At 38.0% G+C, this 25,894-nt stretch overlaps 1 protein-coding gene across 1 annotated transcript; it reads right to left on the reverse strand.

Annotated features, from left to right (window-relative positions):
• Nucleotides 1–2,105: 2,105 nt before the first annotated feature.
• Nucleotides 2,106–23,038, reverse strand: LOC121953902 (matrilin-3-like). The gene is made up of 9 exons (XM_042501173.1): nucleotides 22,647–23,038; nucleotides 21,540–21,704; nucleotides 17,926–18,501; nucleotides 15,888–16,007; nucleotides 6,353–6,472; nucleotides 5,564–5,689; nucleotides 5,211–5,330; nucleotides 2,837–2,938; nucleotides 2,106–2,258 (listed from the first exon to the last, which is right to left on the reverse strand). The coding sequence occupies exons 1-9, from the start codon at nucleotides 22,981–22,983 to the stop codon at nucleotides 2,206–2,208; spliced, it is 1,719 nt and encodes a 572-aa protein (XP_042357107.1). The 5' UTR covers nucleotides 22,984–23,038; the 3' UTR covers nucleotides 2,106–2,205.
• Nucleotides 23,039–25,894: the final 2,856 nt, after the last annotated feature.

Raw genomic sequence — 25,894 nt, forward strand, 5'->3', positions numbered from 1 at the left:
CATGCTCTGGCAAACAGTCCCATTCTCTTGGCTCAGTCATTTAAATGAGCTGTTCATTTGTTTATTTGGGAATACAATTTTCAGGTTTATGAGGGTGAGTCAACACTCAGTAAGCACTGTTCTTTATTTATCAGAGAAGGGAGACGGCTCAGGTGAAACTTTTTTTCTTTTTTTTTTAAAAATCTTGACCCTCAGATGTTTCCTTAAACCTCTATGACTGAGACTCCTTTCACCACAAATAACCATGGGCTTTATTTTTAATATCCACATCAAATGTGGTTACTGGAGCCAAATATCATGAACACTGTAAGCTACACAACAGTGGCAGTTAATTGGCATGGCAGACGTCTTTAGACTTTAAAAACATATCTGATGTTTAAAGTTCAAAGTATAAAACAAAATCCTGGAGTTGGAAAAAAACAATTGGATTTTCACAACTGTCTTGCAGAAGCACATTTTAATGTTTTTGTTGTTGTGCTTCTCATTGTTTTACGTTTTAACTCAGACATGTAGAATTAAGTGATTTTTAAAAAGCCTACACTGCGCACAATGTGTGAAAACATGTTTGAAATCTGAAAATTGGACAATAATTTATGTTTCTGGCTATGATATAAATGGTGTAGGCTAAATTTGATGATTATTAAGACATGCCTATAAAACCTGCCACAGGGATTTTAGGTCAGAGGATATTTAAAAAAAATAATAATAAAAAAATAAATATATATAAAACAAAAATAAGAATTATTTAAGCGCCTCCCCAATCCCTCCACCTTATAAATGATAAACAGTTCCTTAATAAACAAGCAATACAATAAAAACTAGGCCTATTTTTAATGCAATGTTGCACTCAATTGTCCAGTGCTATCAGTGCCCACTGCAAAACATTTATTAAAAAAGATCATTCCAATGAATGTATAACAAGATGGCTTGATTCGAACGATTTGTGATGCTAAAAAAACATACCATGATATTATGAGTTTTAAGCATTTTAGGCATGGGTTGGTAAGTATAGGCATAAAAATAAAATACAATAAAATAAACAGTGCATGAAATTTGCAGGATCCATTCTTCAAGAATATTTATTTTCCATGTGCAACTGTACATCCAATAGAAAATATACAGATAAGTTCTTTTCTAACACAAAAGCACCAACAGTATGCCATGCACATAACTGTCAATTTACACAAAGAGCCCTTTACCACAAATACTTTAAGTCCGTACTTAGTTTTGCACAATATGACAAAATAGAAAATACAGCATGTTTGTACTGCATGAGTAAAATACTGTGCAGCAAAACTTTTAACTGGATGCAAAAACTGGGCGGATCTTGACTCAAAATCTCACAATTTCAAAACTTAGTGCACTCATTTAATTGTTAGGATGGCTACGACAGACTTTGGTCCAAGACTTGCCAAGTTAGCAAAATACAACTGAAGCGGTCCAATGACCCTTGAACTCTTTAAACTGTTTTTCCTCTCTCAACACTTGTTGGTTACAAACAAAACATCGTTTACAAATTGGTTTTGCGCAATATAATTGTTTCAGGTATCAAAGTAAAGGATTATAGTATCCTAATTCACTGTGATGTAACACTGCTATGGGCTAATTAGATCAGGCTTTATTTTGGTATTTTCTCTACATAATAATGCTGCAATCGGACGGGAAACAACAATGCTCTTGTTGTATAAGAGATTAGTTGGTGTGTAATGGTTATGTATGGAGGCTTTGTGTTCTACCGAAAACACTAACCAAGAAATGCTCTCTGAGCACTGAGTACACAACAACACTTTCTCCACCAAAAACATTGATTATGAAAATACACTTTTAACACGTTTGTTACTTTTTTTTTTAAGAACTTTGCACTTCTTTTGATTCCATAACTTCTGTGATGATCTTACATAGTTTGAGTCTTAACTCAATGGCTTACCCTGCCAGGAGGAAATGTAGCTTTTCTTACAAATATACAAGTACATGTAAACTTTTACAACAGTTATACCTGACTTTACTTTAAGATGCAATAACAGATAGTGTTGTGAAGGTAAAATGCAGATTTATAATATAAAACAGTAATGCATCCTGCATAAAACCCCAATACCATGTGGACCTCTACCAAATCTTTGACATTTTAAAATGTCTTCCCCTGGTCAAAATAATTGGATACATTGCTAGTCCTTAAGATGTCTGCTGATATCTTCATTGATGTCCTTAATACTGCTGTTGGCCATCAATCAGGCTCACTTTATCTGAAAGTTCATCAAGTGAGCAGGTAGTCAAGGAAATAGAATTTGAAAAGTGTAATGTTTACCATCATCACACAGATCATTTCTAAAATTGTACCACTAGACATCGACAGATTCAAACTTAAATTAATAAAAAAACTATATTTGCAGCAGCCTGAGCTGGTGCAGATTTCTAACATTTTTAGAGGCAGTTGTTTCTCTTACATAATGATCAACATTTGTATGCGGGAGCCCACGGGTAGTAAAAAGGCTTAAAATGGGTACTCTTTTGGTTTGTCCATGGGTTTTATAATGGCCCCATGCCAGCTGCCCACATGGGTTTACCCAAGTGGGCCTCTTATGGGTTATGCAAGGCCTACCTGGGTACAAAGCGGGTATAGGCCCAAAACAGGCATCCTATCTGGGGTCCGCTTGGGTAAACTCACCCACGTGGGAAATTGGCATGGTGGAATTATGTAACCCATGGACAATCCCATGTAGGGCCCAATTTTTAGCCTGTTTACTACCCACATACAACATACAAATCTTGTCTGGGTTTAAATACCCTAAATTAAAGTCAAACTGGATCCTTCTAAGCATTCTAAGCAAAAGGATATGTTTTCTGCTCAGCTCCTGGATGGTTGACTGTACTTTTTTCTGGAACACAATCTGAGCTTCACACATGCAGGCATCTTGAGTTATTTCACTTCTCATTTCCTCTGAAAGAATGAGACAAAAATATTAGGAAGGTCAAAGCATGCCAGTGGTTTTTCACCAAGTTAGCGTAGCTTCTTCTTAAAACTCCATTTGCTGCTTGGAAAAAAAAAAATTACACATCCCCCAAAGAGTTGATGTTGATGTTCAATGTGAAAATATTTTGGAGCGAACAAAATCTGATCAAAGTTAGGTGTTTTAAATGGAAACATAGGCATAACGGATGTTGATTGAACAATACAGCAGAGATCAGATACAATCATGGTTTATCTTTTATGAGTGAGATTAGAAAACAGAGATTAGAAATTAGAAGAGAAAAAATCCACTTCAACTAGTTAATCACAACCTGGGAGTGCTCAGTTACTGAGGTCAGGTGTGAATAGCGTTAAAGAGGACACATGTTAACAATTGTTTGAGCTATATACTCACAAATACATACAAGACCAATTCACTGAAATGATACAATCACAAAAGACAACATGAAAATCAGTTACAACTAAATTTGTTGGTCCTTTACTTGGACCAACATTCTCTTAGGGCTCCCTCACAACTTCCATTGCAGTCTCTCATTCCTTAAACAGGCAGCACAGCACACTTGCATGTCCTGTAAACTGTACTGTTAATGACTGGATCAGTCGTATTGTTTGTCATTGGTTTTGGTAGCGTTGATTGCAGACCTCTTCACAGCTAAAGAATGCAAAAAAGACAGGCATTAAAGAGATGACATTTTTTAAAATCAAACTCATTGTAATCCTTAGTCTTCAGACATCAGGCTGAGAACCCTATCAGTGCTATAGGCTTGACCAAGTTCTGACCTGCAGCAGTGCACTGAAATTTACGTGTGTGAGAACAGACAATAAGAGCTTAAGTGACTCAGTTTTACCAGTACAGTGATTTGTGTAGGTTGGCTGACAAGTTAACAGAAGTCAAAGCACTGGGGATCCTTAAGTCTTGCATAGCCAGATGCAGGGGAAAGATGTTACAAATACCTTAACATTGACACACAATTGCTACATAAAGGGTCTGGCTGTGCACCTACTCAAAATATAAAATGTAACCACGCATCCATGGTATGTGGTCTTCACAAGCATGATAAATTGTCTATTTGAAAGGAAGTTGATTCAGGGACAACTGGGACTCTTCTTCTTATCACTGGCAAACCCTAGCCTGGTTTGAGTCACGTGTAACCAGTGCACACTTTAGAGACCTAGTTATCACCATAAGGTTTTCTGGGTAGGCATTTATTACTTACTACCATAATATTGGCAGTCTTTGATGGAAGGAAGACCTTGCAATGCATCTGCTTACGGACTGTCTTGTTTTACAAAGCATGGTACAGCCAGTGATGAAGCCTATGGCTGTAAAAAAAAAATTCCAGGCAATGTGGTTTAGCTGTTTGAGCTGTGTAGAAATTAGCTAAATTCCATGTACCCGGTATCGCCTTTTGAGCCAGAATATCAACAGAGCACATTTCAAAGTCCAGATTAATCTGTTCAACAGGGACCAAGTACTACCATTGCTAAAACTTCCTGCACTTTAGGTTGCCTGGACTGTCCATATACATTGGCAGATGTCCCTGAGAATAAGACCAGGGCAAGAGAGGAACCACTGCATGGAGTCAGCACACAAAGATGGCATTGCCTTGACTGACATTTTTCCCTTCTATGTCTACATTTGTGTTTCCAAATGCAAAGGAAAAGTGGATGCAGAGTGAAGTCATATTGTCCTTAAGTACAGCCAGACCAGCTTCCAAGAAGGCAAATTTCAGCACCACATTGCATAAGAAAATGGTCAAACCTAGAGGAAATCTATATTGGATTTGTGGATCACTAGAATGTCTAAATGGATAGCACTGGGAAAACACCTTCATCTAACCTTACCCTCTCACCTCAAATCGTCCTCCATAGTTCAGGATGATCTGAGAACAGCTCTTGTCAAATCAAGCACATGGTCCAACCCGTCTTTGATAAAACCTCTCCAATTTTATAGCGGGAGAGTATTCAAGGACCCCCTGGCCAGCAGTTGAAACCTGGTTGCTTGTAGTTCCTTTGAGGACTCCAAACATGTCCATGTAAGCCACACCTTTCACTAAGTTAGTGCCAGTCTAGCACACCTTTTCAGTCAGCTAAGCACTAGTTGTACAAGAGAGCTTACAAGGGGATATCAGCAGGTTGGGTGACAAATTACTGAGATAAGTACTTCAGAAAATAGATTTTTTTTTTTAAAGTTTCAGTATACAGACAGTATTATGCATGTTGAAAAAAAAAAAATCCTTACGTGAGCATGTTTTCTGGTCTGCATTCAGCACATATCCCACTCGACACTTGCAGTTGTATGAGTCAGCGTTGTTGATACATATATGCTGGCAGTCATGTCCCTGAGCACATGCATCTGAACCTAGAAAGAGACACTCCCACATCTGACTCGGTCTAAGTAATTCAAGGTCAAGGAGCTCGTTTATCATTACTTTAATATTGTGAAAACATGACCAAATGTAGGCTCTATGTGTCTAGCACAATCCAATTTCCTTGGTAGCTCTTGTTACAGAAGTCTTTGGAGCTACTATGGAATAACACAAGCCATCTTGAGATACTGCACTAATTTTTACTTGAAAGTAAGAAGTTTCTTACGTGAGCATGTTTTCTGATCCATGTTCAACACATAACCCACTCGGCACTTGCAGATGTAGGAGTTCCCATTGTTGACACAAATGTGCTGGCAGTCATTTCCCTGGGAACATGCATCCAAATCCGAACCTGAAAAGAAAAGCTCACACCTTAATGACTTAGTCTCATGACATCAAAAATGATCACCTTGCTTTTTTTTTTTTACAGCGCCTTTAGTCACAGTTCCCTTTAAAATAAGCAGATTCTTCAGCCTTGTGACCAATACATTTAAATGTTCCCAGTCTCTGTGTCTCCAGCTTAATAACAATGACATAAAAATATGTTTCCAGTGTGTTTCCACAAGACCAACTATCTCACCAGCTCCTAGTCTCCAGTTGGAGCTTCTGGTGCTTTTATCTGAAGGTCCAAATGTGGTGCTTTGTTGAATATCTGAGATGCTGAATCACACCACAGACAAATATGAATATTGAACAAAATCAGGTTCTTACGTGAACATGTTTTCCGGTCTGCATTCAATACATATCCCACACCACAGTTGCAGATATACGAGTCATCACTGATAACACAAATTTGCTGGCAGTCATGTCCCTGGGCACATGCATCGGATCCTAAAAACAAACACTTCCATATCTGACTCAGCTTAAGACACCCCCCCCCCCCCCCCAGTTCTTGACATCTATGGTCATGTATATTGTTCCACTAATTCTGCTAAACTAGTGAGATTCTAGGAAAATCTGATACACTTTACCAAAGAGGTGACATCATATATTTAAGAAAGGTCCAGGTTCTTACGTGAGCATGTTTTCTGATCTGCATTCAACACATATCCCATTCGGCACTTGCAGATAAACGAGTCATCAGTGCTGATACAAATATGTTGGCAGTCATGTCCCTGGGCACATGTATCTGAACCTGAAAAGAAACACTTTAACATCTGATGGGCCCAATTTACATAAATCAAAGAGCCCTTAGTGATCAGTTCAACCTGGGCCATTATGGTCAGTTACTTAAATTAATGGACAGTGAAAAAAATTTTTATCATCTTTTAAAGAAATGTCCAGGTTCTTACGTGAACATGTTTTCTTATCTGGATTCAAAATATATCCCACTCGACACTTGCAGATGTACGAGTCATCTCTGTTTATACAAATGTGCTGGCAATCATGTCCCTGGACACAAGGATCAGAACCTGAAAAGAGACATTTCCACATGTAATATGACACAATTTAAGCAGGGCTTGGACTAGAGGAGCCTCCTGTTTCATGATTCTGCAGTGCATGCCTTCCAAGTGTGTCAACGTATTCAGGTTGACACAAATACCCTTCGGAGTCATGTCCCTGCACATGGGTATTCAATTTTGTAAATGGATGCTCTGCAGCTGACATCTACAGTAATTACATCAGTCAAGGGGCTTTTAAAGTCCCGCCAGTGATGGCCATGTAAACTACACCTCTAGGTGTATCAGCCGCAGTGTCTGGTAATAGGCCACCATCACGCAAGTTTTGTTAGTCAAGTCTGCTCTGTTCAGAACAAACTGAGCTGATGCACATTGTGTCCAAAGCACAGTGCTACACCAGATAAAAACAATTTGGTACTTATTTTTTGCAAATTCCATTCCTATATGGATTTTTTAATGCACCAGAGAGGTCTCTGGAGCATCCTGTTATGCACCCAAAATAAAGGCTCTTGAGGGAAACCTGAGACAAAGCACTACAACATGCACATCAAATGTATAGGTAAAGTTCTTACGTGAGCATGTTTTCTGATCTGCATTCAATGTATATCCATCATAACACTTGCAAAGTTGAGAATCACCACTCGTGACACAAATATGTTGGCAGTCATGTCCTTGGGCACATGTATCCAAACCTGGAAAGAGACACCTCCAAAGCTATCATCCACACCTAACAAAGTCTGACATTATCAGTTAATGCTCTTTGGCTTGTTGTGGAGCTGAAGGTTTGTCAACAGAAATCAAATATTCCTTACCCTATGTTCAAATCTGTATTTATTCAAGTACCGAAATCTATGCATTTTTTAAATGATTTGTATACATCACATTAAGACATTTGTAATATCCAGATGTCTACATGAGCAAACTTCCTTAGTGAAGATGTTTGGCCAAAAGCTAATTTTGAAAAATTATAAAGGCTAGGCCAAATGTTCCATGCCTATTTCTGTGTTTAATCAAGTATATACAATAATAGCAAGCATATCCAATAAAATTATAAAGTCCAAGTTCTTACGTGAGCATGTTTTCTGGTCTGCATTCAAAACATATCCCATACGACATTTGCAGATGTACGAGTCATCACTGACAACACAAATATGTTGGCACTCGTGTCCCTGGGAACATGAATCTGAACCTGAAAAAATACACTTATACTTGTAATTGACTCAATTGCCATTAAGAAGCATTTAGCCTGTTGTGGAACTTTTAAATTGGAACCAATAGATTTACAGTTTACGCCATGACCATGAGCTCAGTCCCAATCTCCCAACTTCCTGCTCATTCAAAAATAAATTCATATTTACCTTCCTACTGATTTAAAACAACCCAAAAGAGCTAATGTACATATGTGCATCCACAGCACAGTAATTTCACCAACTGTTGCAGTCCAAATTAAACTTTGGAGTGACAAACACCTATGTATTAATAACAGACTTCAAAGGAGACCCAAGACACTGCAACCTGACATATGAAATACATATACATATCCCTCACAATATTTGCAAAGGTATGAATTATCATATGTAACACAAATATGCTGGCAGGCATGTCCCTGGTCACATGTATTCAAACCTGAAGAGAGACACTTTCACGCTTACACTGAATTGAACAAAATATGTTGGCCTCACCAAATCCTTTCAGACTTTTCCTGCATTTTTTAATCAGACTCTAAGTGTCTACATTAACCAGTGACACTGCATTACGACATGCATATTGTATCATAAGGTCCTTAAGTTCTTACATGAGCATATTTTTTGGTCTGCATTTAACTTATATCCCACTTGACACTTGCAGATGAATGAGTCATAATTGTTTTCACAAATGTGCTGGAAATCAGGTCCATAGACACGTGGATCAGAAATCGAAAAGAAACATTTCCACATGTAACTAACATATATGCCATCATCCTTGGAGAGCCTGGACTGTTAGAGCCTCTGCTGGCTATTGTTCCTTTTAATATTAATGTTAACCATGGTTGCATGCTCAATTCCTCTGTCTCTATCTGTCAGTCACTGAGCTATTAAGACTGAGCAACAACACCATCAACAACTGACTCTGAAAGTGCTCAGAGCAAACTGCAATATAAGTCACATGAGACATAAAGAAAGTATGTCTGTACACAATGCCTCAACAACCTCACAATTGCAATATTTTTTTATTCAGAAAAGGCACAAGTCCAATTCCCTTGTCTGACAAGCACAGGACTATGACCAAGGAGGCTGGTGTTTGTGTCTCATGTGAAACACAAAAATCAACATTGTGTTACTTTGTCAATTCAGTTTTAGCCATGAGCCATTAGTTAGTGATTAGTCGCACAAGTTGATTCATGCAAATAGCTTAAACCCCAGGTTGGTTTGCATTTACAACCCATTTGACTTGTGGAGATGTAGACAGAAAAACACAAACCCCCAATTTAACTAAAAGGACAAAGGCGCTTACGTGAGCATGTTTTCTGGTCAGCATTCAATATATATCCCAAAGGACATTTGCAGATGTAAGAATCCTCAGTGTTTACACAAATATGTTGGCAGTCATGTCCCTGGGCACATGTAGTTGAACCTGAAAACATATAACTTTCACTTATAACACACTTAATCAAATTACATCAGTCGAGCACAACATAGCTGAAACTTTAATGAGCCATTAGTTGTTTGTTTGTTTGTTTTGGTTTTAAAAAGCACAAGTCATGGCCTTTTCCTTGAAATGTCTGTGCATCAGTTCCTGTCCCCTAGTTGTAAGCTCTCTGAAATTAATTTAATATATATGCCCACTGCTGCACTTTCAGAGCAATCCAAAAAGTGCCCTAGTGGGCAAGAAAGATTTGTGGAAAATCTATGCCAAGACCCAAACATAAAGTCTACCTGAAAAGCCCAGCTCGTTTGTGAGCATGTTTTCTGGTCTGCATTCAAAACATATCCCATTCTACATTTGCAGATGTACGAATCACCACTGCTGATACAAATATGCTGACAGTCATGTCCCTGAGAACAAGAATCCAAACCTGAAAAAAGAAAAAAAAACATCCACATCTGACATGAAGCCCTTGTTGTGGAACTTATTGTAAAGCCTTGATCAGCAATCAATATTTTCACAGCTGCACGGTAAACTAAAACATCTCCTGTTCAGCCAAGCTAAGTGGTCCCCATCAGACAAAGTGTCTCACCAACTTTTGCTAAAGTATATGGAGGATACATGGAACCTTTCAGTCATGCAAAACAGGAACTGGCATAACACCAACAAATCTGTGAAAAAATTTGTTCTCTTACGTGAACATGTTTTCTGGTCTGCATTCAACACATATCCGTCATGACACATGCATATTTGAGAGTCATCACTTTTGACACAAATATGTTGGCAGTCATGTCCCTGGGTACATCTCTCTGAACCTGAAAAGAGATACTTCTACAACTTACAAACTAAGTCCCACTATATACTGCCTGTGCATCAATTCCAGTCTCTCAATGGTTTATTTTTTCAGATAAAATCAATATAAACAGATGCACACTCATAACAGTCCAAAGTTAAGTGCCTCTGCAGCTCTTGCTGCTTCATCAAGAAACATAACTAGAATTGCAGGAAATCTTTGCCAAGAAATAAACATAAAGGCTACCTGAAAAGTCCAGGTTCTCAAGTGAGCATGTTTTCTGGTCTGCATTCAAAACATATCCCATTCGACAATTGCAGATGTACGAGTCATCAGTGCTGATACAAATATGCTGGCAGTCATGTCCCTGTGAGCATGAATCCAAACCTGAAAAGAAAAAACTGCCATGTCTGACATGAACCCCTTATTGAGGGACTTATTGTAGAGCCTTTCATTGGCATTTATTATTTTTACGCTCATACAAGCTTAAGCATCTTCTTATCAAACAAGCTAAGTGGTGCCCTTTCAGTCATGCAAAACACGAACTGACATAACACCAACAAATCTGTGAAAAATTTGGTTCTTACGTGAACATGTTTTCTGGTCTGCATTCAACACATATCCGTCATGACACATGCATATTTGAGAGTCATCACTTTTGACACAAATATGTTGGCACGTCATGTCCCTGGGTACATCTCTCTGAACCTGAAAAGAGATCTTCTACCATTACAAACTAAGTTATATACTGCCTGTGCATCAATTCCAGTAATGGTTTATTTTTTCAGATAAAATCAATATAAACAGTGCACACTCATAACAGTCCAAAGTTAAGTGCCTCTGCAGCTCTTGCTGCTTCATCAAGAAACATAACTAGAATTGCAGAACTTTGCCAAGAAATAAACATAAAGACCTGAAAAGTCCAGGTTCTCAAGTGAGCATGTTTTCTGGTCTGCATTCAAAACATATCCCATTCGACAAATTGCAGATGTACGAGTCATCAGTGCATGATACAAATATGCTGGCAGTCATGTCCCTGTGAGCATGAATCCAAACCTGAAAAGAAAAAACTGCCATGTCTGACATGAACCCCTTATTGAGGGACTTATTGTAGAGCCTTTCATTGGCATTTATTATTTTTACGCTCATTACAAGCTTAAATCAAACAAGCTAAGTGGTGCCCTTTCAGTCATGCAAAAACACCTGTGAAAAATTTGGTTCAACAGTGAACATGTTTTTCTGGTCTGCATTCAACACATATCCGTCATGACACATGCATATTTGAGAGTCATCATTTTTGACACAAATATGTTGGCAGTCATGTCCCTGGGTACATCTCTCCGAACCTGAAAAGAGACACTTCTACAACTTACAAACTAAATCCAATACATTTAGCAATGGCATCATAACAAAGACTTTAATGAGCTATCAATTATTTTAAAAGTCATGGCCATGTGCTCAAACTACCTGTGCAACAATTCCAGTCTCTTAACTGTTTATTTTTCAAATATAATCAATATAAACTGATGCACACTCACAGCAGTCCAAAGTTAAGTGCCTTTGTAGCTCTTGCTGCTTCATCAAGAAACATAACTAGATTTGTTGGAGATCTTTGCCAAGAAATAAACAAAAAGGCTACCTGAAAAGTCCAGGTTCTCAAGTGAGCATGTTTTCTGGTCTGCATTCAAAACATATCCCATTTGACAATTGCAGATGTACGAGTCATCAGTGCTGATACAAATATGCTGGCAGTCATGTCCCTGTGAGCATGAATCCAAACCTGAAAAGAAAAAACTGCCATGTCTGACATGAACCCCTTATTGAGGGACTTATTGTAGAGCCTTTCATTGGCATTTATTATTTTTACGCTCATACAAGCTTAAGCATCTTCTTTTCAAACAAGCTAAGTGGTGCCCTTTCAGTCATGTAAAACAGGAACTGGCATAACACCAGCAAATCAGTGAAAAAACATGGTTCCTACGTGAACATGTTTTCTGGTCTGCATTCAACACATATCCATCATGACACATGCATATTTGAGAGTCATCATTTTTGACACAAATATGTTGGCAGTCATGTCCCTGGGTACATCTCTCCGAACCTGAAAAGAGACACTTCTACAACTTACAAACTAAGTCCAACTACATAGGCTACAGCAAAGACTAAAATGAGCCATCATACCTTTTAACATGCATGGCCATTTGCTCAGTCTCTTAATACTTTACTTTTTCAGAACAAGCTTTTGCAGCTCGTGCTGCTTCATCAGGAAACATAACTAGATTTGTGGGGAATCTTTGCCAAGAAATAAACAAACAAACAAATACCTGAAATGTTTAGGTTCTCTAGTGAGCATGTTTTCTGGTCTGCATTCAAAACATATCCCATTTGACAATTGCAGACGTATGAGTCATCAGTGCTGATACAAATATGGCATGTGATCATGTCCCTGTGAGCATGAATCCAAAACTGAAGGGAGAAAACTCCCACATCTGACATGACCCCTTTATTGAGACACCTTATTGTAGAGCCTTTGAATGACAATTATGATTGTTCAGTCAAGCTAGTACTTGGTGCCCATCATACAAAGTGCCTCACCAGCTCCTGCTACAAAATATGGCAGATACATAAAAACTTCAAGTCACGTAAAACACAGGAACTGGCCAAACAACAAATCTATGAAAAATGTACTGCTTCTTACGTGAGCATGTTTTCTGGTCAGTGTTCAGCACATATCCCACTTGACATTTGCAAGTATATGAGTCATCATTGCTGACACAGATATGTTGGCAGTCATGTCCTTGGGCACAAGTATCCGAGTCTGAAAAGAGACACTTCCACATCTTAGGAGGTAAACCTAATATAGACACATTTTATCTCGGACTTTTATGAGACCAAACCACCATTAGTTTTAAAACGTATAACTGATTGAACTGTGTGCATCAATCCCAGTTTCCTTATTCAATGTTCTTTCATAAAAACTCAATATGTACTGCTGCACACACAAGACAGTCCAAAAAAGTGCCTTAGCAGATCTTGGTATCAAGATCAAGTTTTAAAGCTGTTTGGCTAAGACAGCTGAAATGCTCCAAATAATAGGCTTAACATTTATTCAAGTACCAGCAACAAGGAACTTTGGGGAAATCTCAGACAATGCACCAAGAGATAGACAAGAAGTCTGTCAGTAAGGGTTCTTATGAGAGCATGTTTTCTGGTCAGCATTCAACACATATTCCTCGTGACACACAGAGGTAAGATTCACCATTTTCGACATAAACATGTTGGCAATCATGTATGTATTCATATCTGAAAAGAAACATGTTCATATGTAACGGACTATAGCTGAACACAAGAGCAACAACAGTGGTGCACTACTGAGGGAATCCCCATAACAATAGTCAAGAGATGATTGGTTCTTGACACTGTAGAAACTCAAGCTTAACTGACCCCTGACTTCCCACTTTTGAGAATAACTCGAATCCAAGAAATGACTGCCTAAATTAAAGCAAAAATCAATGTTTAAGTGCCTTGAGGTGCAGTTACTTTAATAGCTGTTGTAATGGCTCCATCAACACTTTAACCAGTGGTGTCATGGAGGGTATACACAGGTATACCCATCTCTTTTCTGGTCATTTACAGTATACCCACCTATCAGCCAAAAACCCACTGGAAAATATAGGAGAGTAAATCTACTTCCTCCTTGGCAACCTACCCATCTACCTAGGAATAAACCCACCCCACCAACTACCACTGATCCACTGACTTCAACAATATCATAAGACTGGGAGAAATTCAATTTTCCTATTGTGACACAAAAAAGTCTCACCAACTCAAAAGTCAATGCATTTTTTCAGCTTTTGTTTCATCAAGAAACAACTGGATTTGTGGAAAATCTATGCCAAGAAACAATCATAAAGTCTACCTGAAAAGCCCAGGCTTGTTTGTGAGCATGTTTTCTTGTCTGCATTCAAAACATATCCTGTTCGACATTTGCAGATGTACGAATCATCAGTGCTGTCACAAATATGCTGGCAGTCATGCCCTTGAGAACATGAATCCACACCTGAAAAGAGAACACTGCCACATCTGACATGAAGCCCATACAGTGGAACATATTATAGAACCTTTGATTGGCAATTATTCTTTTTATAGCTCAAATGAACCAAAGTCAAACTAAGGGCTGCCCACCACTGCCTCAACAAATCTTGCTATGTATAATATATGGAGGATACATAGGAACTTTCAGTTATGCAAAACACAGAAACTGGACAAACGACAACAGATCTCTTAAGTGAGCATGTTTTCTGGTCTGCATTCAACACATATCCCATTCGACACTTGCAGACAAACGAGTCATCATTACTGACACAAATATGTTGGCAGTCATGTCCCTGGGCACATGTATCTGAACCTGAAAAGAAACATCTGATGTCCTAAATTTACATCAATCTAAAATCTCCCAGTAAGTATGGACTCTGTAACAAACTTCCATAACTCTAAAATAAATGTTCAGGTTCTTACGTGAGCATGTTTTCCTGTCCGGATTCAAAATATATCCCACTCGACACTTGCAGATGTACGAGTCATCACTGTTTATACAAATGTGCTGGCAATCATGTCCCTGGGCACATGGATCAGAACCTGAAAAGAGACATGTCCACATGTAATATGATATCTCATGACATCCTTCCAGGGCTTGGACTGTTGGAGCCTCTGTCAGGTCATTGTTTCAATTGATGCTACTATGTGCCTCCCAAGTGTTCGACCTATTCAGGCTGCCACAAATATTCTGGCAGTCATCTCCAAAACACCAATTGTATAAGGGCATGCACTTGAAACTCAGACCTTTAAATTTTTATATTATGTACGATTTATTCATACCATCCCTGAGTAAGATTGCACCAAGATAGACTCAGGTATGGATTGGCATACCGTGCGGTACACAGTGTTCATGGTAAGCAAACAAGCTGGACTTTGGGGTCAAGTGTAGTCGGATCCTGGTCAGGGTCCCTGATATTAAATTCCCCTAAGTCTTTACACACCACTCAGATGGCTGTGGAATGAAACTTTAGTTGTCAACTTTCACCTATGTACTTTAGAGCCACAAAATTCAAATTAAGATGTATGCAGTTGTCTAAAGACCATGGACAGAAAGTTGGTAGCAAGCAAAAAACCTCATTCCAGTTTCAAACACCCAAGGGCTGTTGGGGTAGCTGACCTACTGAACACTTTTATTCAGTCAAGCCTTTGACTCGGTGAGAGGATCTGTTTGTCCTTTGTGTGGACCCTCTAAGTGGCCATCATTACTTTTAGAATTTGTGCCTCTCATCAGTCCAGGCATTCATCATGTTCTGCTCACTTACTGTGTGCTGAATAGCGTCTGCCCTAATCTATTTAGGACAACCCAAAACATTCGTAACAAGAGATGGTATGCACTGTGTCCATAGCACAAAGTGCCTGACAAACTGATGTCCAAAAGAAGATTCAAAGCTTTGAATGTGGAATTCTGAAGTGTCAGATTTTGGACATTAAATATTCTAAATGTTAGAATTTTCTGTCTGTAATAAAACACTTTTCCCATTCAATCTCATAGTAATGTTCAAGCAAGATTCAACCAAAATATAACTTCAAGCTATGTAGTAACTCTAAAATGGTGAATCATGCAAAACCAGAATAAGATACTGTGACAATGAGACACTGGACAAAACTATTAAGACAAAGATAAAGATTCTTACGTGTGCATGTTTTCTTGTCCGGGTTCAAGACATATCCACTGCGACACTTGCAGTTGTAAGTGGTGCCATTGTTGACACATATGTGCTGGCAATTGTGTCCCTGAGCACATGCATCCAAACCTGAAAAGAAACACTCAATGTCTGATTGGCTTAAGCCTAGTGAAATCAATCATTTTGTAATATACTTCTGTGTTAGTAAATTGTGAGTATGTGTTGTTTAGTTGTGCAATTGTGCGATTCTACATAGCCACATGCAGGTTAGTTTGCTTGATCTCTGTGCATCAACTATAGCAATGTTATAGTAAATTATTTTTGTTGCATTAAATTCTGTTATTTGGAAAGGAAGGAAGAGACATGGTCATTTGTTGCTTTCAAATGGTATACTGGCGTTACACCTAAATAATTATCCATCTTAATTTTCCATCAAAATATTCCATGCATTTCAGACCATGCAAACACAAAGTCTACTAAAGGCAACACTCTGTTATAATCATCGCATGTCTTTGGCAGTGATGTCACTGTTGTGAATGGACAAAAGTTGGTCACAGTGAAACACAGAGGTTGGCTGAACTCACTCCACAGGTTCAAGCTGTCAATCAAAAACAAGTTAATGAGTTTGTTTGACTATAGACATGAGCTTCAGTAAGTTCAACACCTGGGAGAAGGTTGCATGAATAGCATGAGTAACCTGAGCAGTTACCTTGCTTTGGGTGGTACCAAAAGTTTAAAAGAGAAATTAAAATGTGACTGTTTTAAATTTATATAAATTATGGACAGTTAGCCAAACTTACTGTGCCATTCAATCACAATGGTTTTTGTTACCTTGCATACATTTTGTTTTCCCCCAATACAAGAGTTGAAGAACAGCTTTCGGCCAACCGCCTTTTACTGTACAGTGTATTGTAAAATAAGACACCATACTGACACTGCACACAAAACTTCTTGCAAGAAAACATATAACTAATGTGGGGAATTTGTTGAAAAAAAAATCTAATGTGACTTTATTTGGTCTGCACGAAATTATTTGAGAATCATACTTTAGTTTTAAAACCCTCCTAGTTCTTATTCTCCAACCCCTGATATCACCCAAATATATCATGGCAATGAGCAGTTGGGCTGGCATTCCTGAAGCCTAAAAGCATTAAACATTACTACATTATATTGAAATACTTCACATCATTAGCTGTTTTTTCCAGAATTGTAAGGATGGCATTTATTTGTACATGTTGAACAAATTAAAAAGCTAATAAGTGTATTTCCCAAAACGTTAAACTATTCATTTACATGGGTTTCTTGTATTTTTATGAGCACATTTAAAGATAACATAATGTCAAAACTTAAGTTTTCCTAAAATGTCTAATAATCTACTCCACAAAATATATTTTGGTCAAATTTAGCACAAGCTAATTTAGCCTTTGCCGAGCTGGATGAGTGGCCGTTAATGTTCTGGCACAAAGTGCAAAGCCCAAATTGTGGAACTGGGTAGCTTAGCCTTTATGTAATTAGCAGGGCACGCGGCATGAGGCACAAGATGCAGTGCAGAGTGCAAAGAGCAGCGCGCTCCATGTGAACGGTACAGGCAGCACCATGTTGGGTTTCAACCATTTTAAAGTGTACAAGGTTGTAGAATTCACTCTGAATTGGTAGATCAACCAGTGATCAGAGGATTGCCTTCTTCTTTCAGTTGGTTAGTACATGACTTACTGTACAAGTTGACTGCATTAACTACACTTATTATCACCATTTGCATGGCAACAGTAAGTGAACAATTTTTTGTGGGAAATCAAAACACAACAAGCGGCAGTAAACTGCCCTTGTTCTTAAAACAAAAGAAGAGGACCAGTGACTTTAAAATGGAGATTCCTTCTATGGTGCTGCCCATATGATCACAGATGAAATTTGAAGGACGGATCTGACATACCATTGTTTCTTTCTTCATTTCTTCCATTAGGCCTACCGTCTTTTCTGCCCCCTAGTCCATAATCATCAATTTCACCATCTATTGGAACATCCGCACTCCCATTATCATCATCCTTACCACACAAGGTTTCCCTAAATTTGGAAGTGAGCTTCTCTATGACGCCATAGGTCTCCACATAGAAGACGTGGTCATCATGTGGTTGGCTGGCCATGAGGCGTAGGGACATCATATCAGCTCTGTCTACTCCCACTGCGTAGATCTCGATCCCAGATGCCCGAGCTGCAGCTGATACATCCTCAACCTTGTCCTGGGGCCTCCCATCTGTCACTATGATGGCTACTTTGGCAATGTTCATGGAGCTAGTTCTGGCCCCTGCCTCCGCTGTAAAGGCTTTCTCCATGGCAGTCTTGATGGCCATTCCTGTCATGGTGCCTGAAGCGAGGGGCTCAACACGGGCCAGTGCCTGCTTCAGGGAAGACTTGGAAAAATAAGTCTTGAGTAGAAACTCAATCTGCACCGTGCTGGCGTAATTGACAAGGCCCACTCGTGTGGCGTCTGAGCCAATCTCCAAGCTTTCCACCATATCTTGAAGGAACTCCTTAGCCTTTTCAAATTCAGCGGGGCGCACACTGCGGGAGCTGTCTATGATGAAGACCAGGTCTATGGGACGATTTCTGCAGTTAGATCTTATTGCTGTAAATAAAAAAGAGGATGTTTTGATCAGATTAAATGTGTTAGTTTCTACAAACAATGTAGATGTTGCATTTGCATGTTATTATGTAGCAGATATGCTCAAACTTTATGTTATAACATTGTTTAATGTGTATTTAGATTAAGGTTCAAAAAATACTTGGTTATGGTAAGGAAAAGATAATTTTTGGCTCAAAATACCTGGTTTTGGTAGCACAATCCCAATAGGAAATGCAGCAATGTTACAAAAAGAAAAACCTGGCATTATCCCTACTAGAAAAACAGCGACAAGTCCTTTAAAAATATATTTGTTGGCTAAGAAACACTATGATTTGATAAAACACAATCACAACTGTTGTTTGTTGTCCTCCCCACCACATCCTGATGACAAAGTCAGCTCATATACAGCAGCACTTTAGAAACGTTGATATGATACCATGCAAAATGTTACATATTCTTGATTTGCAGAAGCGTACAATGACAACATTCTCTTCTTTAGGCTGATTGAAGATACAGCACTACATCTCTCCTATTTTGTGGTAATGGAAATCTTCTGGTTTTGTCACACTGCATGCATTTCTACACACATGTATAGGCTATTGTGTACATTCTCACTGAAGCACAAACACTTAACATTATAGTCTAACTGGTTGATTCACTTGAGAAGCAAGAAAAGCTGTACCAAATGCTTATAGTCCAAATTACAAAATACTTAAGTACCATAACAACCAATATCTAACTTTCAGATACTGTATATATTCTATCAGATCAGCAAAGTGAACACTACTTTTATTATATGAATGGCCCTTATAAAGGTAATATATGCAATTTAAGTCCATCAGTGACAAATCATTGGAAGAAATTATCTCCAGTCTTAGTTCCTCCACTTGCTGCCTTGATGGTTTACCCACCCGCTTCTTAAAACTGTTCTGAGCAGTCTGGTAAAACAACTCACTCTTATAGTTAATCTGTCTCTCCAATCTGGCACTTCTTCAAATTCTTTGAAAACTGCAGTCATCAAGCCTCTCCTAAAGAAGAGCACCCCAGATGCCACTGTGCCACTATCGGCTGATTTCAATCTTACCGTTTTTCAGTAAAGTTATTGAAATAGTTGTCCACCAGCAACTTAGCAACTTTTAAAAGCAACAAAGAAGCCTACCACAATTATGCAGATGACACGCAAATATACATATCACTTTCACCAGGGGATTATGAACCTGTAGAAAGTCTGTGTCACTGTATTGAGCAAATCAATGATTGGATGCATCAAAATTTTCTCCAACTCAATAGAGATAAGACCAACATCCTTGTCTTTGGGCCACAGAAAGAAAGGCAAAGTGTCAGCTCTCACCTTGAATCCCTCTCATAACTCTGAGTCAAGCAAGAAACCTCGGGTTTATCCTGGACTCTGATTTAAATTTCCACAGTCACATCAAATCAGTAACTTCATCTGCCATTATCTATATTATATTATCTATTATCTATCATTTAAAAACCATTGCCAGAGTCAGAGGAATAATGTCAAAGCAAGACCTTGAAAGGCTCACCCACGCCTTTATTTCCAGTAGGTTAGATTTCAGCTCATTCAGAATGCTGCTGCGAGGGTCCTGACAAAAACTAGGAAATATGACCTCATTACTCCAGTTCTAAAATCCTTACACTGGCTACCTGTCACTCAGAGAATTGATTTGAAAATCTCGCTGCTTGTCTACAAATCAATCTGTGTCTCAGCGCCAAAATATATCTCTGATGTGCTTGTGTAATATGAACCTTCAAGGACCCTCAGAACATCAGGGGCCAGCCTACTGAGCGTCCCAAGAGTCAGAACTAAACATGGTGAAGCAGCGTTTTGTTATTATGCAGCACAAACCTGGAATAACCTCCCAGATGCCCAAACTCTGACCACTTTTAAGTCAAAGTTGAAAACATTCCTTTTTTACACTGCCTACTCCACCCGCTAATGACTACAAACTAACTTTAAACTTTAATTTTTAACTATTTAGTAATTAATTTTACCATGTATATCTTATCTCCTTTTTCTTTTATTGTAAATCTGTATCTTTTATTGTGTTTTTATATATTATTACTCTGTAAAGCACTTTGAATTGCCCTATTGTATGAAATGTGCTGTACAAACAAAGCTGCCTTGCCTTGCCTAGTGTTAAAAGATCAACTCTCTTAAGTCTCTATGGCTCTAGCTAGCACCCCCAAATCCCCAAATGATGTGTTTTAAGTGTTGATCATTTAAATAGTGTACCTGTAAGCTTGATTAGAAAACACAAGTTTAAAGCGGGCCAATTAAAGCATAATGCTAGGCCTATAAGTGTGAAATCCCATTCAAACCACATGGCAGCACACTAATCGACAGTGGAAAAGGAAGTATTCAGCTCTGTCACTTGAGAAAAAAGTACTAGCAATACTTGATTGCAATAACATTCTGTACAAGTAAATCCTGCATTCAAAAATCGACTCGAGTATATAAAAGTACAAAAGCATCAGCATCGAAAAATGCTTAAACTACTCACTTTGCAAAAATGCCTATATGTCATTTGCAAGTAAAGCTGCTAAAGGTGGTGCTCATTTGAACCTTTAAACTGATCATATACTGCTGGGTAGTTTAATGCATAATATTGCATCATCATTTATTAGTTGATTTATATTTTGTATAATTAATCTGAATTTCAAAATCAACAAAAGATGCCACATAAATGTAATGTAGTAAAAAGTGCAATATAGGCTTCAAAAATATAGTGGAGTAGAAATGTAAAGTAGCATAAAACAGAAATACTCAAAGTACAAGTACCTCAATATTGCAGGCAAAAGAAATAATACTCTAATGAAACTATTGAAACCTTTGGTGTTCAATATCAGTGGAGTGCTATCCTCTTTCATCCTCATTGGAAAATATGAATGTTTTTAGCCAAACAAATGAGAAAAAAAAACATGGGGCATGTATGACACTCTTGAGACTGCCCACAAATCCACATCTATATTTTAGGAGCTGAAGGAGAACATATTAGTAATGGCTGAAAGTTAACTACCTGCTTCGGCTCTGATGGATGTGAGAGAGCCACCCAATTCTCGAGCAGACTGCCAGGATTCAAACGGTGCAGCTTTGTCCTGCAGCTGTGAGGGCGGCTGGCTTCCCTTTGGCGGCTCCTGATGGGAGGACTGATAGCGGTTAAACCTGGAATTAGTGCCACCAGCTTTGCAGAGGGAGGGAAGAAAGACAGAAGGGAAGTGTTAGAGCAGTCATTATTTTGGTTTAACACAAGCAAGATTAGAGGCAACGTGATGGACATGCATGATGATTATTGGCTTCATAACAGCTTTTCAATGTGAATATCACAAAAAGGGAAAGTAGTATGCACTGTATGCATTTGATATATTGATATCTTAACTATAAGATCATTTTAACGTATCCCCATGTGCCTGTTATGTATCAACATTACATGAGTCACAAAACTAAGCATCCGATTTTCTGAAACAGTTACTGCTGTTCTGAATGTTTTTCCAGAATCCTCTAGGGCTTTTCTAAACATCTGCATAAAAAATACTCAATTTTGTGCCCCTTTTTTATATTATAATCAAAACAAAAAACTGGAAATGACATATCCTGTTGCTTAATTATAACATAAATTAAAACTGACATTTCTGTATCACCTATATTTGTGCATATTGATGTTTATTGATGGATCTCTTACATGTAAATACAAAATGACAACAAATTATACATATTTTTTCACTGTATCCAGGTGTAAGGACATTAAGTCATGTCTGGCTATTATAAAGGAATAGGATTTTTTTTTTATCCCTATGGTTAGCAGAGCAAGGGTTATTTATCAACCCTCTGAGTTTTTCAGTGGGTCGCAGTGCAGTTAGGCTTACAGTAACTCTAATGTAACGATATATTACAGGCACAAAGAAAAGCTAAACTGTGGACATGAAATCATATGGGTCTCTGGTATTATGAATTAAATAATTCATTTAAAATACAAAAAAAGAGAATAATAATAACAAGTAGTCACTTTTAAAGCACCAAATTTAAAAAAAGGAGTCTAAACAATGACAACAAATGAGAGTGATGCACATGCATGCACAGCGCATAGATGGATATTGACAATATTGGACACATGAACTCAACTAACCTCCATTGTCAGCAATACGTCTGTCCTGGGCTAAGTGGTTTTTGCCATCAGGTCGTGCACCTTGCTGACGCTGCTGGAAGCCTTTAGCCATAGTACCACTCAGCCGGACCTCTTGAAAAGTTTCTGCACTTGGTTCTTCATCAGAGTTTTCTTCAATAGACTTAATATCCTCAAAGCGCTGGTGGACCCTTGGAGGTACTTGCGAGGATACTCGTGGGATCAAAGGACTAATTGAGTGGATCTGCCGGTTGCGTGACCCAAACTGTGGGAAAGTTCCCAGAGTTCCCGGTGCCAGGATGCCAATGAAACAGAGCAGTCCCCACGTTAATGAGGTCATGTTGCACAGTTGTGTTCCGCCTGCCTCTGGTCTGGATGCACTTCGGTCCACTTCCACAGCTGACTGTGGCCTATTTATATGATTCAGTCCACTGCTCACAAGGCGTGGAGAACAGGAGGCCCAATCCAGGCACATTTTGGGAAAGTGAAAGAAGGCGTGCACAAGGGAGGGTAGGTTCAGCAGCAGCAGATGCTGGTACTTCTCTGTAATTCTGCACTAGAATTTAATTTATTTGCCCTCGATTTCTAGTGTTACATTCACATTAAATATTGTTTTATTATTAATTAAACAAACAATACATTTTTATTTTAAAAACTGTTACTTTACTACTGCAAATACATTTAGCCAGAAGTTTTGAGATATATGTACAATTGTTTGTTGCAAATGCTTTTTTGCAATATTTTTTTTGGGAGTATCTGCACGTCATTCAAGTTTTATATTTCTGTCAACTTTGACTTTTACTCCACTACATTTCCCCCAGGCATTTTGTCACATACTAGAAAATAAGTAAGGTAGGGAGGCAGGGAGGAGGGGACGGACTAATAAAGGAATGGGAGAGAAGAAAAAAAATATTTTTGTTCTTTAATTCCTTTAAGTTGTAATTTTTTTTTTTAAAGACTGTTTTTCTTTAAGTATAATGTGCACTCTATTTTTAAAATAAACTTTACAATCCTCAAAATTCTGACTACTTGCTTTTTTACTTTGTATTTTATCGTACTTTTTTACTTTCAATACTTCACTTTTCTGTTGCACTGTAGACATGTCTGTTGCTCAGTTTTTGTTGAAAATAACTCCACGATGCATTGTTATTTCTTTTTATTCAGTTTACATATTTTTGTGTTTTAAAAAAAATGCAGAAAAATAATTTAGGCTTAAACCCAACCAGAAAAGTTTTAATTTTGATATAGGTCATGGGAGTGCAAAAGAAAAGGCAAATCTATGTTTTAATATAAAAATGATCAAAACTCATTCATTTTTAAATGAGGAATACATTTATCATAAACACCAAATGTTTTTTAAAATGTAAAAAAAAAAAAAAAAGTGGTATGTGTAATGTTATGTAACATTTCAGATCTTGGATACTATGGGTAGTGTTTCAAAAAAAGTTACAGAAATGTGTTAAATGCGGCTCAAATTTTTGTATTTTATATCCCTCATAATTTTCTTTTAATGACAAATGGGTGCAGGTTCTTGTGGGTTAAGCTATTTGAAACCGTGACTTGTTGACCCTCCTTGGTAGCATGTTGCCCTCTTATGGACTCCTTTGTAAATTGCACCACAGTTACTCTGCTTTGTGGTCACTAACTTTAAGGGGGAACACTGTCAAAATGAAGAATTCCAATATAATATTTACATGGCCATGGACAGTCAATAATCAATATATTTTTTTAACAGCTCGAGTCAGAACACAGAAGTCTCCAATGCATGATGTCATTAAATATAAAGTCTGAAGATGAGGGATTTTGTTGACAAACAAATTGTTTGTTTTATTTTATTTATTTATTTATTTTAAATAGCCAAATTAGCTATATTCTATTGTAGTGTTGTCAGTTCTGAATCAGAAGACACACCCATGTACTCTGTTCATTGTCCTGGATACTCTCAGTGTCATAGAACATCTTTCTCAAAATAACTCTCCCTGGAGCAACCTCGGTGTTCAGGATGAGGTTCAGATGGAGAGGTGTGCTATCATGAGTCACTGAAAGTCAGAATGCATCAACCATGAGGACTTAATGTTCAACAAAAACTCAAGAACAGCAAATAAACTTAAACAACACCATCTCAATAAGGACAAATAATGCTCTCTTAAACTAATCATGCACAGGATTAATTTAAGAGAAAGAAACTGTTTACCAGCTGTCCCGACCCATGTGATGATCATGACAGTGTTCTTCTTCTTTTAGTTTACTGGCAGGCTACAAACATTAAAGGTGCATGCTGCCACCTACTGTATCAAAGTGTGTAGAATCATGACTCTTCTGCTCATTCAACCACTGCGTCCTTCAGTCTGCTTCTTTCTGCTCTGAATTTGCTACATTTTACATTTATCTCAGAGTGAGTGACAGGGTGTGCAGGGTTTAAATAGGGAGTGAACAGGTGAGCATGGAGTTAAAGGAACCAATCAGTGCTGAGGAGAAGGGAGGGAAGGAAGTGAAGTAAACTCATTGAAGAAAGAAGTGTCAAAATAAAGAGGAAAAGAAATCTGTACTGCAGCTCTTCTCAACTGGGTCGCAGTGCAAAAGTGGGGCCAGGTCCATTCTGAATGGACTGCAAGTGACTCATGAACATGTCAAGGTTTGGTTTTTTTGTTGTTTTTTTTTAACACATTTTATTTGGAAGTACAGCCGATTTCGGGCCTGGAGATTTTATTTTAAAGTGCAATTTCTTTTTATTATTGCAGTAAGTTTTATTTCTTTGTGTTATAATCCAAGGTGTTGTTTACACTTTGTGAAATAAAATTGTGGTTATGTGGTAATTTATCTAATGTGTGGACCTTGAACTAATGACTAAGGAGAAATCTGGACCCCATGGCTGGACCTGCTGGGAACCACTGCTTTACTACATCCAGACTTTATACCCTATGACATTACAAATTTGAGTTTTACCACTCTAGCTTTTGGAGTTGTTCATTTTAAAAAAAAAAAAAAAAAGTTTAAAAGGGCGTTGTTCTTTTAAAAAAAGAAAAAAAGAAAAGAACCCTTGCATGATTGAAAATGCAGTCAAATATAGACACCTGTCTTGTCTAAACCAATTTATTATCTGAAGACAGGCAATCATAAAGGCAGATATGCATTATTTATATAGATGTGAATAGATCTGCCCTTATAAGCAATTCAGATAAGCATGCTGCTCTTGTGCCAAACCAATGTTTGAAAGAAGTGTTATGAAGAGCGAGTGTTTTGCACTGAGT

This window comes from Plectropomus leopardus, chromosome 14 (genome assembly GCF_008729295.1).
Source record: "Plectropomus leopardus isolate mb chromosome 14, YSFRI_Pleo_2.0, whole genome shotgun sequence".
NCBI classification, from domain to species: domain Eukaryota; kingdom Metazoa; phylum Chordata; class Actinopteri; order Perciformes; family Serranidae; genus Plectropomus; species Plectropomus leopardus.

Coding starts and splice junctions, on each gene's coding strand:
- LOC121953902 (XM_042501173.1), bottom strand. CDS start 22,983: ATGACCTCATTAACGTGGGGACTGCTCTGTTTCATTGGCATCCTGGCA. Junction 5,690..6,352: donor AGATCAGAAAACATGCTCAC/GTAAGAACCTGG, acceptor TTTTCTTTTCAG/GTTCGGATTTGGATGCATGT. Junction 5,331..5,563: donor GGATCAGAAAACATGCTCAC/GTAAGAAACTTC, acceptor GTCTCTTTCTAG/GTTCAGATGCATGTGCTCAG.